General features: G+C 54.0%; 1 protein-coding gene across 1 annotated transcript in view; it reads right to left on the reverse strand.

Annotated features, from left to right (window-relative positions):
- Positions 1-18,223, reverse strand: part of LOC139241092 (kinesin heavy chain-like) — a 97,969-nt gene that overhangs the window by 24,545 nt on the left and 55,201 nt on the right. The window contains exons 20-22 of the mRNA XM_070869781.1: positions 16,744-16,804; positions 11,811-11,882; positions 5,868-5,972 (exon numbers count right to left, since the gene is read on the reverse strand). Of these exons, the coding sequence (XP_070725882.1) occupies positions 5,868-5,972; positions 11,811-11,882; positions 16,744-16,804 (238 nt within the window). The remainder of the gene's footprint in view (positions 1-5,867; positions 5,973-11,810; positions 11,883-16,743; positions 16,805-18,223) is intronic.

Here is an 18,223-nt window from a genome sequence, read left to right on the forward strand (position 1 = left end):
TAGGGAGGGGTGTAGGGGCTGGAGGAGGTTACAGAGATAGGGAGGGTTGTAGGAGGCTGGAGGTTACAGAGATAGGGAGGGGTGTAGGGGCTGGAGGAGGTTACAGAGATAGGGAGGGTGTACGGGGCTGGAGGAGGTTACAGATATAGGGAGGTGTGTACGGGCTGGAGGAGGTTACAGAGATAGGGAGGGGTGTAGGGACTGGAGGTGGTTACAGAGATAGGGAGGGGTGTAGGGGCTGGAGGTTACAGAGATAGGGAGGGGTGTAGGGGCTGGAGGAGGTTACAGAGATGGGGAGGGGTGTAGAGGCTGGAGGGGGTTACAGAGATAGGGAGGGGTGTAGGGGCTGGAGGGGGTTACAGAGATAGGGAGGGGTGACGGGACTGGAGGGGGTTACAAAGATAGGGAGGGGTGTAGGGGCTGGAGGAGGTTACAGAGAAAGGGAGGGGTGTAGGGAGCTGGAGAAGGTTACAGAGATAGGGAGGGCTGATGGGGCTGGAGGGGGTTTCAAAGATAGGGAGGGGTGTAGGGGCTGGGGAAGGTTACAGAGAAAGGGAGGGGTGTAGGGGCTGGAGGGGGTTACAGAGATAGGGAGGGGTGTAGGGGCTGGAGGGGGTTACAGAGATAGGGAGGGGTGACAGGGCTGGAGGGGGTTACAAAGATAGGGAGGGGTGTAGGGGCTGGAGGAGGTTACAGAGAAAGGGAGGGGTGTAGGAGCTGGAGGAGGTTACAGAGATACGGAGGGGGCGAGGAGGCCAGGGAGGGATTTGTAAACAAGGATGAGGATTTTGAAATCGAGGTGTTACCTAACTGGAAGCCAATGTTGGTCAGCGAGCACGGGTGGTGATGGGTGAGCGGGACTGGGTGCGAGTTAGGACACGGGGCAGTGAGCACGGGGGGTGATGGGTGAGTGGCACTCGGTGCGAGTTAGGACACGGGGTCAGTGAGCACGGGGGGTGATGGGTGAGCGGGACCCGGTGCAAGTTAGGACACGGGGTCAGTGAGCACAGGGGATGATGGGTGAGTGGGACTCGGTGCGAGTTAGGACACGGGGTCAGTGAGCACAGGGGGTGATGGGTGAGCGGGACTGGGTGCGAGTTAGGACACGGGGGCAGCGAGCACAGGGGGTGATGGGTGAGCGGGACTCGGTGCGAGTTAGGACACGGGGGCAGTGAGCACAGGGGGTGATGGGTGAGCGGGACTCGGTGCGAGTTAGGACACGGGGGCAGCCGAGTTTTGGATCACCTCTAGTTTACGTCGGGTAGAATGTGGGAGGCCGGCCAGGAGTGCGTTGGAATAGTCAAGTCTGGAGGTAACGGGGGCACGGATGAGGGTTTCAGCAGCGGATGAGCTGAGGCAGGGGGCGGAGACGGGCGATGTTACGGAGGGTGGAAACAGGCGGTTTTAGTTATGCTGCGGGATATGTGGCCGGAAGCTCATTTCAGGGTCAGATATAACACCCAGGTTGTGAACAGTCTGGTTCAGCCTCTGACAGGAGTTGGTGGTGAGAGAATGGATTTCATCACCCGAACACACAGCGTCAGTTCCCACGTGTACGCTGACGACACCCAGCGCTACCTCTCCACCACTTCTCTCCACCTCTCCATGGTCTCTAAATTGTCAGACTGCTTGTCCGACATCCAGTTCTGGAAGGGTAGAAATTTTCCCCAATTGAATATTGGGAAGACCGAAGCCATTGTTCTCGGTCCCTGCCACAAACTGCGTTCCCCAGCCCCCGACTCCCTCCCTCTCCCCAACTCCTGTCTGAGGCTGAACCAGACTGTTACATTAGGAACAGTTACATTAGATCATGGCCGAGCTCTACAACCAGCGTTGGCTCCCGTCACCAGACACACCCAGACCCTCCCTCTCCCTCCCTCACTCGTGCCCTGGCACCCTACCTTGTGCGTTGGCCGAATCCAGTGCTGGCTTTGCATGCAAAAATTCATCCTATAATCTAACAGTATCCGAGAGAGGTTGGTTCATCCTACCCTGTCAATAACCATCCTGCCATTTGGGTGCGGCCTATGCAAACCTCAAGACATCTCGAAAACAACAAACAATATAACCGAAAATATATCCAAACTTTTGAGACAGCAGTTAACAAGATTAATTAAACAGCCCTTTCATCAAAACAGTCTGGAACTAGACATGGGGATCCACTGGGGTTGAACTGATGATGAGGGGAACACAATGGTGGGGGTAGACTAGGCTGTGGGTGATGGTGGGTGAGGAGGATGAGTTGGGGACATTAGGAGAAAGGCCTTTATTGAGGTTTACAATTGATGCACCTGTGCGTAAGCTCACAAGTTCGTAGAGCTGTTCCGGCAGAGGCGAGGGTCCCCAATGGAGTGCTCGCTATGCGGGAGTCCTCCCGTTATTTATTGGGGAACTTGGCCTGGAGGGTGGTGCACGGGGCAGTCCCGTGCAATCGGTTTTTAAGTCGGTTCACGGACTCCCGGGCCGCCTGCAATTTCTGCGGTCTGGAGCAGTCCGTGTTCCACGTGTATGTTCGGTGTGTGAGGTTGCAGCCCCTCTTCCAATATTTGAAGGGGCTGCTCCTCAAATTCTGGCTGCACTTCAGTCCCACACTCCTGATCTTTGGGCACCCTGTGCGGAGGGGAGCGGGCAGGTCCGAGGGCCTCCTCGTAGGACTGCTCCTGGGCCTGGCCAAGGGGGCCATCAGCCGGTCCAGGCAGCGGGCGGTCGATGGGGTCGTTCAGCCCCGACTGCCTGCCTCTCTTCCGCGGTTACATCCGGTCCAGGGTGTCCCTGGAGATGGAGCACGCGGTGTCCACCGGTACGCTCGCGGCCTTCCGCGAGAGGTGGGCGCCGGAGGGACTGGACTGCATCATCACCCCCGGGAACAGAATTATAATTTGATTTGTTAATTCGTTGGTTCTAGTACCCCTTTAATGAGGGGGGGCACTTGATTTATAGTTTCGCACTAAAATAGTTGTAGAGCTGTTGAATTGGGAGGGGCTTACCCAGTCACATGATGTTCACAAGACTCAATAAAACCCCAGCCAGTTGGGTCTAGGTCATCCACGATGGGGCAGGTGGTTGGAGAGTCAGGTGGATGAACTGGTAATGTGTCGTGTGATTGTTCAACCTTTTGCTAATAAACCAACTAGTTCTTAATCGCAATGTGTTGCTATTAATTCTTAAGCAAAGAACCCATGAAGCAAAATGCATTTCATGGTTGGAGTACAAGAGTAACGAAGTCTTACTGATATCGTGCACGATTTTGCTGTGACCACACCTGGAGTACTGCGCGCAGTTTGGGTCTCCTTATCTAAGGAAGGATCTACTTGCCTTCGACGCAGTGCAACGAAGGTTCACCAGACTGATTCCTGGGATGGGGGGATTGTCCGATGAGGAGAGATTGAGCAGACTGGGCCGATATTCTCTGGAGTTTAGAAGAATGAGAGGTGATCTCATTGAAACAGACCAGATTCTGAGGGGGATTGACAGGGTAGATGCAGGGAGGATGTTTCCCCCCCCCGGGCTGGGGAGTCTAGAACCAGGGGTCACGCAGTCTCAGGATAAGGGGTCAGCCATTTAGGACTGAGATGAGGAGGAATTTCTTCACTCAGAGGGAGGTGAATCTTTGGAATTCTCTGCCCCAGAGGGCTGTGGAGGCTCAGTCGTTGAGTATATTCAAGGCTGAGATCGGTAGATATTTGGATACTAAGGAAATCGAGGGATCGGGCGGGAAAGTGGAGTTGAGGTCGAAGATCAGCCGTGATCGTATTGAATGGCGGAGCAGGCTCGAGGGGCCGAATGGCCGACTCCTGCTCCTGTTTCTTGTGTTCTGATGAGAATGGCAGGTGGAACGAGGCAGGAGGATGGGATGATAGGTGCAGGAGTTGGGAGGTAAGGCGGGTGAGTCAGATGGAAATTAAACAGTGAGCGAGAGAATAGACTGGATACATTTGGGGAGAAGGTACATCAAAGCACACCTATCAAAGCACCAGATCCCCCAGACTGGCCAATCAGATACATCACACCGCTGAAACAACAAATTATTTCAACTTCAGATTATGTCGTTTCTAGTGAAGTGAATGAAGAGTATACACAGGAACAGGAGGGGACCAATTCAGCCCCCACCCCCCCGAGCCTGTCACATTAGGAACAGGAGGAGGCCATTCAGCCCCTCGAGCCTGTTACATTAGGAACAGGAGGGGTCCGTTCAGCCCCTCGAGCCTGTTACATTAGGAACAGGAGGAGACCATTCAGCCCCTCGAGCCTGTTACATTAGGAACAGGAGGAGGCCATTCAGCCCCTCGAGCCTGTTACATTAGGAACAGGAGGAGGCCATTCAGCCCCTCGAGCCTGTTACATTAGGAACAGGAGGAGGCCATTCAGCCCCTCGAGCCCGTTACATTAGGAACAGGAGGAGACCATTCAGCCCCTCGAGCCTGTTACATTAGGAACAGGAGGAGACCATTCAGCCCCTCGAGCCTGTTACATTAGGAACAGGAGGAGGCCATTCAGCCCCTCGAGCCTGTTACATTAGGAACAGGAGGAGACCATTCAGCCCCTCGAGCCTGTTACATTAGGAACAGGAGGAGGCCATTCAGCCCCTCGAGCCCGTTACATCAGGAACAGGAGGAGGCCATTCAGCCCCTCGAGCCTGTTACATTAGGAACAGGAGGCCATTCAGCCCCTCGAGCCTGTTACATTAGGAACAGGAGGAGGCCATTCAGCCCCTCGAGCCTGTTACATCAGGAACAGGAGGAGGCCATTCAGCCCCTCGAGCCTGTTACATTAGGAACAGGAGGAGGCCATTCAGCCCCTCGAGCCTGTTACATTAGGATCAGGAGGAGGCCATTCAGCCCCTCGAGCCTGTTACATTAGGAACAGGAGGAGACCATTCAGCCCCTCGAGCCTGTTACATTAGGATCAGGAGGAGGTCATTCAGCCCCTCGAGCCTGTTACATTAGGAACAGGAGGAGGCCATTCAGCCCCTCGAGCCTGTTACATTAGGAACAGGAGGAGACCATTCAGCCCCTCGAGCCTGTTACATTAGGAACAGGAGGAGGCCATTCAGCCCCTCGAGCCTGTTACATTAGGATCAGGAGGAGGTCCTTCAGCCCCTCGAGCCTGTTACATTAGGAACAGGAGGAGGCCATTCAGCCCCTCGAGCCTGTTACATTAGGAACAGGAGGAGGCCATTCAGCCCCTCGAGCCTGTTACATTAGGAACAGGAGGAGGCCATTCAGCCCCTCGAGCCTGTTACATTAGGAACAGGAGGAGGCCATTCAGCCCCTCGAGCCTGTTACATTAGGAACAGGAGGAGGCCCATTCAGCCCCTCGAGCCTGTTACATTAGGAACAGGAGGAGGCCATTCAGTCCCTCGAGCCTGTTACATTAGGAACAGGAGGAGGCCATTCAGCCCCTCGAGCCTGTTACATTAGGAACAGGAGGAGGCCGTTCAGCCCCTCGAGCCTGTTACATTAGGAACAGGAGGAGGCCGTTCAGCCCCTCGAGCCTGTTACATTAGGAACAGGAGGAGGCCGTTCAGCCCCTCGAGCCTGTTACATTAGGAACAGGAGGAGGCCGTTCAGCCCCTCGAGCCTGTTACATTAGGAACAGGAGGAGGCCCATTCAGCCCCTCGAGCCTGTTACATTAGGAACAGGAGGAGGCCCATTCAGCCCCTCGAGCCTGTTACATTAGGAACAGGAGGGGGTCATTCAGCCAGCGTCACAATTTGTTTGGTCAGCCTGGGGAAATATGACCTCAGTTTTATTTTTCATTCTCCGCGCACCCCAACAATTTAGTCACCCGGTCGAACTCGGAGCGATGGGTAACCCCTCATCGCCCCCCCTCCCCCCACCCCAAACCACCTTCAGCTGACACATACCTGTTTGTGAACCTTTGTAAGCTGATCCAGGTTGTTCTCAAGAAAGGATATTTTTTGCTTCTGAGAAATGCACCCTCCACTGTCATCTGGTTCCAAGTCTGTACTCTGGGGAGAAACACACACACACACACCCAAGGTCAGAGAACTCTCAGAAGTCTGTCCGATTCTTGTCAGACTGCTTGTCCGACATCCAGTTCTGGATGAGCAGAAATCTTTTCCCAATCAAGTATTGGGAAGACCGAAGCCATTGTATTTGGTCCCCGCCACAAACTGCGTTCCCTAACCACTGACTCCCTCCCTCTCCCCAACTCCTGTCTGAGGCTGAACCAGACGGTTCACAACCTGGGCGTCATATCTGACCCTGAAATGAGCTTCCGGCCACATACCCGCAGCATAACTAAACCCGCCTGTTTCCACCCTCCGTAACATCGCCCGTCTCCGCCCCCTGCCTCAGCTCATCCGCTGCTGAAACCCTCATCCGTGCCTTTTGTTACCTCCAGAATTGACTATTCCAACGCACTCCTGGCCGGCCTCCCACATTCTACCCGACGTAAACTAGAGGTGATCCAAAACTCGGCTGCCCCGTGTCCTAACTCACACCCAGTCCCACTCACCCATCACCCCCTGTGCTCACTGACCCAGTGTCCTAACTCACACCCAGTCCCACTCACCCATCACCCCCTGTGCTCCCTGACCCAGTGTCCTAACTCGCACCGAGTCCCACTCACCCATCACCCCCTGTGCTCCCTGACCCAGTGTCCTAACTCGCACCCAGTCCCGCTCACCCATCACCCCCTGTGCTCACTGACCCCCGTGTCCTAACTCACACCCAGTCCCACTCACCCATCACCCCCTGTGCTCACTGACCCAGTGTCCTAACTCGCACCGAGTCCCACTCACCCATCACCCCCTGTGCTCGCTGCCCCCGTGTCCTAACTCACACCGAGTCCCACTCACCCATCACCCCCTGTGCTCACTGACCCCGTGTCCTAACTCGCACCGAGTCCCGCTCACCCATCACCCCCTGTGCTCACTGACCCCGTGTCCTAACTCACACCCAGTCCCACTCACCCATCACCCCCTGTGCTCACTGACCCCGTGTCCTAACTCGCACCGAGTCCCGCTCACCCATCACCCCCTGTGCTCACTGACCCCGTGTCCTAACTCACACCCAGTCCCACTCACCCATCACCCCCTGTGCTCACTGACCCCGTGTCCTAACTCGCACCGAGTCCCACTCACCCATCACCCCCTGTGCTCACTGACCCCGTGTCCTAACTCACACCCAGTCCCACTCACCCATCACCCCCTGTGCTCACTGACCTACATTGGCTCCCGGTTAAGCAATGCCTCGATTTCAAAATTCTCATCCTTCGTTTACAAATCCCTCTATGGCCTCCTCGCCCCTCCCTATCTCTGTAACCCGCTCCAGCCCCACAACTCCCCCCCCCCCCCACCCCGAGATGTCTGCACTCCTCTAATTCTGCCCTCCTGACCATCCCTGATTATAAATCGCTCCACCATCGGTGGCCGTGCCTTCTGTTGCCTGGGCACCAAGCTCTGGAACTCCCTCCCTAAACCTCTCCGCCTCTCTCTCCTCCTTCAAAATGCTCATAAAACGTCCCTCTTTCCTGCCCTAATTTCTACTTTGTACGGCTCGCTGTCAAATTGTTATTTGAAGCGCCTTGGAACGTTGTTGATTCGGAAACATGTCGATGAGCAGAGAGACCTTGGTGACCATCGACACAAATCTTTAAAAAATGGCAGGGCACGTTGGCTTTAAAAAAGCATATAGGTTACTTACTCAGGTTTATAAATAGAGGCAGAGAATATAACAACTTACATTTATATAGCATCTTTAACGTAGTAAAACGTCGCAATGCGCTTCACTGGAGCGATTCTCAAACAAAATCTGACATTGAGCCACATTTTAGGGGATATTAGGACACTGACCAAAAGCTTGGTCCAAGAGGTCGATTTTAAGGAGTGTCTTACAGGAGGAGAGGTAGAGAGGCGGAGAGGTTTAGGGAGGGAGTTCCAGAGCTTGGGGCCCAGGCAACAGAAGGCACGGCCACCGATGGTGGAGCGATTATAATCAGGGATGGTCAGGAGGGCAGAATTAGAGGAGTGCAGAGATCTCGGGGGGTTGTGGGGCTGGAGGGGGTTACAGAGATAGGGAGGGGGTGTAGGGGCTGGAGAAGGTTACAGAGATAGGGAGGGGTGTAGGGGCTGGAGGAGGTTACAGAGATAGGGAGGGGTGTAGGGGCTGGAGAAGGTTACAGAGATAGGGAGGGGTGTAGGGGCTGGAGGAGGTTACAGAGATAGGGAGGGGTGTAGGGGCTGGAGAAGGTTACAGAGATAGGGAGGGGTGTAGGGGCTGGAGGAGGTTACAGAGATAGGGAGGGGTGTAGGGGCTGGAGAAGGTTACAGAGATAGGGAGGGGTGTAGGGGCTGGAGGAGGTTACAGAGATAGGGAGGGGTGTAGGGGCTGGAGGGGGTTACAGAGATAGGGAAGAGTGTAGGGGCTGGAGGAGGTTACAGAGATAGGGAGGAGTGTAGGGGCTGGAGGAGGTTACAGAGATAGGGAAGAGTGTAGGGGCTGGAGGGGGTTACAGAGATAGGGAGGGGTGTAGGGGCTGGAGGGGGTTACAGAGATAGGGAGGAGTGTAGGGGCTGGAGGAGGTTACAGAGACAGGGAAGAGTGTAGGGGCTGGAGGAGGTTACAGAGACAGGGAAGAGTGTAGGGGCTGGAGGGGGTTACAGAGATAGGGAGGGGTGTAGGGGCTGGAGGGGGTTACAGAGATAGGGAGGAGTGTAGGGGCTGGAGGAGGTTACAGAGACAGGGAAGAGTGTAGGGGCTGGAGGAGGTTACACAGATAGGGAGGGGTGTAGGGGCTGGAGGGAGTTACAGAGATAGGGAGGAGTGTAGGGGCTGGAGGAGGTTACAGAGATAGGGAGGGGTGTAGGGGCTGGAGGAGATTACAGAGATAGGGAGGGGTGTAGGGGCTGGAGGAGATTACAGAGATAGGGAGGGGTGTAGGGGCTGGAGGAGATTACAGAGCTAGGGAGGGGCAAGGAGGTCATGGAGGGATTTCAAAACCAGGATGAGAATTTAGAAATCGAGGCGTTGCTTTATGTAGGTCAGTGAGCACAGGGGGTGATGGGTGAGTGGGACTCGGTGCGAGTTAGGACACGGGGGCAGTGAGCACAGGGGATGATGGGTGAGTGGGACTCGGTGCGAGTTAGGACACGGGGCAGTGAGCACAGGGGGTGATGGGTGAGTGGGACTGGGTGTGAGTCAGGACACGGGGCAGTGAGCACAGGGGATGATGGGTGAGTGGGACTCGGTGCGAGTTAGGACACGGGTCAGTGAGCACAGGGGGTGATGGGTGAGTGGGACTCGGTGCGAGTTAGGACGCGGGGGCAGTGAGCACAGGGGATGATGGGTGAGTGGGACTCGGTGCGAGTTAGGACACGGGTCAGTGAGCACAGGGGGTGATGGGTGAGTGGGACTCGTTGCGAGTTAGGACACGGGGGCAGTGAGCACAGGGGGTGATGGGTGAGCGGGACTCGGTGTGAGTTAGGACACGGGGGCAGCCGAGTTTTGGATCACCTCTAATTTACGTCGGGTAGAATGTGGGAGGCCAGCCAGGAGTGCGTTGGAATAGTCAAGTCTGGAGGTAACGGGGGCACGGATGAGGGTTTCAGCAGCGGATGAGCTGAGGCAGGGGGCGGAGACGGGCGATGTTACGGAGGGGGAAGTAGGCGGTCTTGGTGCTGGGGGAGGATATGTGGCCGGAAGCTCATCTCAGGGTCAAATACGACATCATGGTAGGGAACAGTGTGGTTCAGCCTCAGATAGTTGTAGGGCCGAGAACCTGCCAAGTCACCAGTTTGAGGTCAGCTGGAAACATAGGAAATAGGTGCAGGAGTAGGCCATTCGGCCCTTAGAGCCTGCACCGCCATTCAATATGATCATGGCTGATCATTCACCTCAGTACCCCATTCCTGCTTTCTGTCCATACCCCCTGATCCCTTTAGCTGTAAGGGCCACATCTAACTCCCTTTTTAATATATCTGTGGAGTATTGTGGATAATTCTGGGCACCACACTGAGGTGTATAAAATGATGAGGGGCATGGATAGAGTGGATAGGAAGGACTTGTTTCTCTTGGCAGAGGGGTCAACAACCAGGGGGCACAGATTGAAAGTAATTGGGGGGAGGTTTAGAGGGGATTTGAGGGGAAATGACTTCACCCAGAGGGTGTTGGGGGTCTGGGGCGGAACTCACGGCCTGAAAGGGTGGTAGAGGCAGAAACCCTCACCACATTTGGATGTGCACTTGAAGTACTGTAACCCACAGGGCTACGGACCCAGAGCTGGAAAGTGGGATTAGGCTGGGTAGCTCTTGGTCGGCCGGTGCGGACACGATGGGCCGAATGGCCTCCTTCTGTGTAGTAATTTTTTCTATCATTCAGGGCAGATGCCAAGTCGGTGGACAGGGTACAGAGGAGGTTTGCCAGGATGTGAGCAGGGACAAGGAGCAATGATTTACCCCGGCCAATGGGTCAGTTACCAGAGGTCACAGATGCAAAATCACGAAAGATCTGGAAGGGAGATGACGAGAGATGTTTACACGAGGAGAGCTGTGGTCAGGAACACTCTCCCGAGAAGCTGGTGCAAACTGATTCCATCAAAGGGGAGTTGGACAGGTTTTAAAAATTTATTCTCAGAATGTGGGTGTCGCTGGCAAGGCCGGCATTTATTGCCCATCCCCCTAATCGCCCCTTGAGAAGGTGGTGGTGAGCCGCCTTCTTGAACCGCTGCAGTCCGTGTGGTGAAGGTGCTCCCACAGTGCTGTTAGGGAGGGAGTTCCAGGATTGTGACCCAGCGACGATATATTTCCAACTCAGCATTGGTGCGTGTGTGTGTGACTTACAAAGCAAGACTTGCGTTCATATAATGTCTTTCATGACTACCGGACATCTCAAAAGCGCTTTGCAGCGAATGAAGTACTTTTGGAGTGTAGTCACTGTTGTAATGTGGGAAACGTGGCAGCCAATTTGCGCACAGCAAGCTCCCACACACAGCAATGTGATATTCTGTTACTCTGCTCCTTTTCGAAATAGTGCCCGTGGGATCATTTACGTCCACCTGAGAGGGCAGATGAGGCCTCGGTTTAAGGTCTCATCCAAAAGACGGCCCCTCCGACAGTGTGACACTCCCTCAGTGCCGCACTCCCTCAGTACCGCCCCTCCGACAGTGCGGCGCTCCCTCAGTACTGCCCCTCCAACAGTGCGGCACTCCCTCAGTACCGCCCCTCCGACAGTGCGGCGCTCCCTCAGTACTGCCCCTCCGACAGTGCGGCGCTCCCTCAGTACCGCCCCTCCGACAGTGCGGAGCTCCCTCAGTACCGCCCCTCCGACAGTGCGGCGCTCCCTCAGTACCGCCCCTCCGACAGTGCGGCGCTCCCTCAGTACTGCCCCTCCGACAGTGCAGCGCTCCCTCAGTACCGCCCCTCCGACAGTGCGGCGCTCCCTCAGTACCGCCCCTCCGACAGTGCGGCGCTCCCTCAGTACCGCCCCTCCGACAGTGCGGCGCTCCCTCAGTACTGCCCCTCCGACAGTGCGGCGCTCCCTCAGTACCGCCCCTCCGACAGTGCGGCGCTCCCTCAGTACTGCACTGGGAGTGTCAGCCTAGATTTATGTGCTGAAGTTCCTGGAGTGGGACTTGAACCCACAACCTTTTGACTCAGGGGCGAGGGTGCTACCCACTGAGCCACAGCTGACACGAGGAGGGGGTCACTGCAGGTGGTGGTGTTCCAAGCGGGACTGAGGACAGAGCACCCCCTGTCCTGTCATAAACAAAACATGGGGTCACAACGAGGAATGGATGGACGTACAACCAGGCATCATGTAACTTTGCTCCAGTCGGACCAACTTACTTTTCTGACCCGTGTCGTGAGGTCTTGAACAAAAAGTTTCCGTAGGTTATGAAGAGTCTGGAGTTCTCGTGCCTGCGGGAGAGAGGGACAAAGCGAGTAAATTGCAGCAGTGGGGGACACTTTGCCGAGGTTCCGCAAACTTAACGGAACAAATCGCACAATCCCGAGTCCGTTAGTCCCCTCTTCGGAGGAGACACCCTTGGGGCAGACATTTCGGCCTCCCGGGTCGGTACGCAGAGTGTACGCAGTGTGAACGCAGAGTGTACGCAGTGTGTACGCAGTGTGTACGCAGAGTGTACGCAGAGTGTACGCACCCGGGAAGACATCGCAAAAGCCAGTTTTCAGAGCACAATGGCGCATGTGCTGAAAACCGGCTTTTCTGATCGGTCAAGCTCGAACTCGACAGATCATCCACCTCTTGGGAGCAAGGACATTTGCAAGGGCAAGATTGCGGTATTTACATAACACTCCCAGGGCAGGTACAGGGGGTTAGATACAGAATAAAGCTCCTTCTACACTGTCCCCATCAAACACTCCCAGGGCAGGTACATGGGGTTAGATACAGAGTAAAGCTCCCTCTACACTGTCCCATCAAACACTCCCAGGGCAGGTACAGCACGGGGTTAGATACAGAGTAAAGCTCCCTCTACACTGTCCCCATCAAACACTCCCAGGGCAAGTACAGGGGGTTTGATACAGAGTAAAGCTCCCTCTACACTGTCCCCATCAAACACTCCCAGGGCAGGTACAGGGGGTTTGATACAGAGTAAAGCTCCCTCTACACTGTCCCCATCAAACACTCCCAGGGCAGGGACAGGGGGTTAGATACAGAGTAAAGCTGCCTCTACACTGTCCCATCAAACACTCCCAGGGCAGGTACAGGGGGTTTGATACAGAGTAAAGCTGCCTCTACACTGTCTCCATCAAACACTCCCAGGGCAGGTACAGGGGGTTAGATGCAGAGTAAAGCTCCCTCTACACTGTCTCCATCAAACACTCCCAGGGCAGGTACAGGGGGTTAGATACAGAGTAAAGCTCCCTCTACACTGTCCTCATCAAACACTCCCAGGGCAGGTACAGGGGGTTAGATACAGAGTAAAGCTCCCTCTACACTGTCCCATCAAACACTCCCAGGACAGGTACAGGGGGTTAGATACCGAGTAAAGCTGCCTCTACACTGTCTCCATCAAACACTCCCAGGGCAGGTACAGGGGGTTAGATACAGAGTAAAGCTCCCTCTACACTGTCTCCATCAAACACTCCCAGGGCAGGTACATGGGGTTAGATACAGAGTAAAGCTCCCTCTACACTGTCTCCATCAAACACTCCCAGGGCAGGTACAGGGGGTTAGATACAGAGTAAAGCTCCCTCTACACTGTCTCCATCAAACACTCCCAGGACAGGTACAGGGGGTTAGATACAGAGTAAAGCTCCCTCTACACTGTCCCATCAAACACTCCCAGGGCAGGTACAGGGGGTTAGATACAGAGTAAAGCTCCCTCTACACTGTCCCATCAAACACTCCCAGGGCAGGTACAGGGGGTTAGATACAGAGTAAAGCTCCCTCTACACTGTCCCATCAAACACTCCCAGGGCAGGTACAGGGGGTTAGATACAGAGTAAAGCTCCCTCTACACTGTCCCATCAAACACTCCCAGGGCAGGTACAGGGGGTTAGATACAGAGTAAAGCTCCCTCTACACTGTCCCCATCAAACACTCCCAGGACAGGTACAGGGGGTTTGATACAGAGTAAAGCTCCCTCTACACTGTCCCATCAAACACTCCCAGGACAGGTACAGGGGGTTTGATACAGAGTAAAGCTCCCACTACACTGTCCCCATCAAACACTCCCAGGACAGGTACAGGGGGTTTGATACAGAGTAAAGCTCCCTCTACACTGTCCCCATCAAACACTCCCAGGACAGGTACAGGGGGTTTGATACAGAGTAAAGCTCCCTCTACACTGTCCCCATCAAACACTCCCAGGGCAGGTACAGGGGGTTAGATACAGAGTAAAGCTCCCTCTACACTGTCCTCATCAAACACTCCCAGGGCAGGTACAGGGGGTTAGATACAGAGTAAAGCTGCCTCTACACTGTCCCATCAAACACTCCCAGGGCAGGTACAGGGGGTTAGATACAGAGTAAAGCTGCCTCTACACTGTCTCCATCAAACACTCCCAGGGCAGGTACAGGGGGTTAGATATTGAGTAAAGCTCCCTCTACACTGTCTCCATCAAACACTCCCAGGGCAGGTACAGGGGGTTAGATACAGAGTAAAGCTGCCTCTACACTGTCTCCATCAAACACTCCCAGGGCAGGTACAGGGGGTTAGATACAGAGTAAAGCTCCTTCTACACTGTCCCCATCAAACACTCCCAGGGCAGGTACATGGGGTTAGATACAGAGTAAAGCTCCCTCTACACTGTCCCCATCAAACACTCCCAGGGCAGGTACATGGGGTTAGATACAGAGTAAAGCTCCCTCTACACTGTCCCATCAAACACTCCCAGGGCAGGTACAGGGGGTTAGATACAGAGTAAAGCTCCCTCTACACTGTCTCCATCAAACACTCCCAGGACAGGTACAGGGGGTTAGATACAGAGTAAAGCTCCCTCTACACTGTCCCATCAAACACTCCCAGGGCAGGTACAGGGGGTTAGATACAGAGTAAAGCTCCCTCTACACTGTCCCCATCAAACACTCCCAGGACAGGTACAGGGGGTTTGATACAGAGTAAAGCTCCCTCTACACTGTCCCATCAAACACTCCCAGGGCAGGTACAGGGGGTTTGATACAGAGTAAAGCTCCCTCTACACTGTCCCATCAAACACTCCCAGGACAGGTACAGGGGGTTTGATACAGAGTGAAGCTCCCTCTACACTGTCCCCATCAAACACTCCCAGGACAGGTACAGGGGGTTTGATACAGAGTAAAGCTCCCTCTACACTGTCCCCATCAAACACTTCCAGGACAGGTACAGGGGGTTTGATACAGAGTAAAGCTCCCTCTACACTGTCCCCATCAAACACTCCCAGGGCAGGTACAGGGGGTAAGATATAGAGTAAAGCTCCCTCTACACTGTCCCATCAAACACTCCCAGGGCAGGTACAGGGGGTTAGATACAGAGTAAAGCTCCCTCTACACTGTCCATCAAACACTCCCAGGGCAGGTACAGGGGGTTAGATACAGAGTAAAGCTCGCTCTACACTGTCCCATCAAACACTCCCAGGGCAGGTACAGGGGTTAGATACAGAGTAAAGCTCCCTCTACACTGTCCCATCAAACACTCCCAGGGCAGGTACAGGGGGTTAGATACAGAGTAAAGCTCCCTCTACACTGTCCCATCAAACACTCCCAGGGCAGGTACAGGGGGTTAGATACAGAGTAAAGCTCCCTCTACACTGTCCCATCAAACACTCCCAGGGCAAGTACAGGGGGTTAGATACAGAGTAAAGCTCCCTCTACACTGTCCCATCAAACACTCCCAGGGCAGGTACAGGGGGTTAGATACAGAGTAAAGCTCCCTCTACACTGTCCCATCAAACACTCCCAGGGCAGGTACAGGGGGTTAGATACAGAGTAAAGCTCCCTCTACACTGTCCCATCAAACACTCCCAGGGCAGGTACAGCACGGGTGAGATACAGAGTAAAGCTCCCTCTACACTGTCCCATCAAACACTCCCAGGGCAAGTACAGGGGGTTAGATACAGAGTAAAGCTCCCTCTACACTGTCCCATCAAACACTCCCAGGGCAGGTACAGGGGGTTAGATATAGAGTAAAGCTCCCTCTACACTGTCCCATCAAACACTCCCAGAGCAGGTACAGGGGGTTAGATACAGAGTAAAGCTCCCTCTACACTGTCCCATCAAACACTCCCAGGACAGGTACAGGGGGTTAGATACAGAGTAAAGCTCCCTCTACACTGTCCCCATCAAACACTCCCAGGACAGGTACAGCACGGGGTTAGATACAGAGTAAAGCTCCCTCTACACTGTCCCATCAAACACTCCCAGGGCAGGTACAGGGGGTTAGATACAGAGTAAAGCTCCCTCTACACTGTCCCATCAAACACTCCCAGGGCAGGTACAGGGGGTTAGATACAGAGTAAAGCTCCCTCTACACTGCCCCATCAAACACTCCCAGGGCAGGTACAGGGGGTTAGATACAGAGTAAAGCTCCCTCTACACTGTCCCATCAAACACTCCCAGGGCAGGTACAGGGGGTTAGATACAGAGTAAAGCTCCCTCTACACTGCCCCATCAAACACTCCCAGGGCAGGTACAGGGGGTTAGATACAGAGTAAAGCTCCCTCTACACTGTCGCATCAAACATTCCCAGGACAGGTACAGGGGTTAGATACAGAGTAAAGCTCCCTCTACACTGTCCCATCAAACACTCCCGGGGCAGGTACAGGGGGTTAGATACAGAGTAAAGCTCCCTCTACACTGTCCCATCAAACACTCCCAGGGCAGGTACAGGGGGTTAGATACAGAGTAAAGCTCCCTCTACACTGTCCCATCAAACACTCCCGGGGCAGGGACAGGGAGTTAGATACAGAATAAAGCTCCCTCTACACTGTCCCATCAAACACTCGCAGGGCAGGTACAGGGGGTTAGATACAGAGTAAAGCTCCCTCTACACTGTCCCCATCAAACACTCCCAGGGCAGGTACAGGGGGTTAGATACAGAGTAAAGCTCCCTCTACACTGTCCCATCAAACACTCCCAGGGCAGGTACAGGGGGTTAGATACAGAGTAAAGCTCCCTCTACACTGTCCCATCAAACACTCCCAGGGCAGGTACAGCGGGTTAGATACAGAGTAAAGCTCCCTCTACACTGCCCCATCAAACACTCCTTGTTTAATGGGTCTATGGACACTACAGTTGCTCCGTCCGTCTCCCACAGCACCGCCGCTTCACGACTACTTACGACAGTCTCTTCAAGTCCTTTAAGATCCTGTTTGGATTGTTCGTGTTTCTCGTGGAGAAATCTGCAGGAAACAATCAAAGGGTCCCGTGAGAGGCATTGCCGTCACTGCCTCGAACTGGCCTCCTGAAAACCAGCAGAGCACATTGGGCCGAAAACTGCCGACTCGTGTGGTCCGCACGAAGTGGGCAGGGACCCGACGAGGCCTGGCAAAAGCCCGTTCTCCCGGGGGGGGGGGGGAGGGGGGGGGGAGTGGGGGGGTGTGCCATGCGCACGCGCCAAGAACCAGGAGAAAGACATCCGCGCAGGAGAGATCGGGCTATTTGCCCAACTCATGCCCAACGAATGTCCTTCAAACTCTTACGCCTGGGAGTCCCTGGGCCCAAAGACCAGTCCGCCCTAAGTGGAGGAAGTGCATCCGGGAGGGTGCTGAGCACCTCGAGTCTCGTCGCCGAGAGCGTGCAGAAACCAAGCGCAGGCAGCGGAAGGAGCGTGCGGCAAACCAGTCCCACCCTCCCCTTCCCTCAACGTCTATCTGTCCCACCTGTGACAGGGACTGTGGTTCCCATCTTGGACTGTTCAGTCACCTGAGGACTTGTTATGTATGTAAACATTGCAACTGTGTAAGACTTGCCACCAGAGGGCGCAACTGTTGGAGGCCCAAAGGTGACCTGCACATCGCGTGCAAGGGAGTATGAAAGATGGTCTGCCATGCTACTTAGGCACTCTGGAGTTGTATTAAAGAGACTAAGGTCACATCAGTGTTAACTCACAGTACTCAGTCTTGTGGCATTCTTGCATACTTAACAGAACTCATTTTAAGAGTGGAAGCAAGTCTTCCTCGATTCCAAGGGACTGCCTGTGATGATGATGACTTTCAAAACATAGAAAAATGTAATTTAATCAATCATTTTTACACTTAAAAAAACCCTGTCCATTAAGGCAAGTTTATTTTTAACTCTATTAAAAGATATTAAAAAAATATATATTCTTTACTAAAACATTTAATTTCAATTAATTTTAAAATATGTGAGGTGTTTTTTTTTATTTATAGTGCTGTGTTTGGGTGTTTTGGAAGAGTTATTCTCATTGATAGTGATAGGTCCTTACTACACAGTATAAATGCACAGGAGGCCCGTGCTTGAGAGAAGGTCAGTCTGTGACCTGTCCTTTATTCCTTAGCACTCAAGTGATGAAGGTGGGTGGAGCTTCCCCTTCTGTATCTGAAGGCCCAGATTAGGAGTGTGTCCCACCTAGTGGTCAGTGTTCTCACAGTGTACAACTTAGATCAGATTATACATGGGTTACAATGCTGGTTGAATACATGACAGATAGTAATGGAAGGTTCATACAAACCACTCCCATTTTTATCAATGAGAATACTGCCTGGTGATTGGTGGTCCAGACCCACATGATCCCCGCAAATGTGTTGGTATGTCAAAGACATCTCCCCACTGTGCAGCAAGGAAAGGGAATACCATTA

This window comes from Pristiophorus japonicus, chromosome Y (genome assembly GCF_044704955.1).
Source record: "Pristiophorus japonicus isolate sPriJap1 chromosome Y, sPriJap1.hap1, whole genome shotgun sequence".
In the NCBI taxonomy this organism is placed as follows: Eukaryota; Metazoa; Chordata; class Chondrichthyes; family Pristiophoridae; genus Pristiophorus; species Pristiophorus japonicus.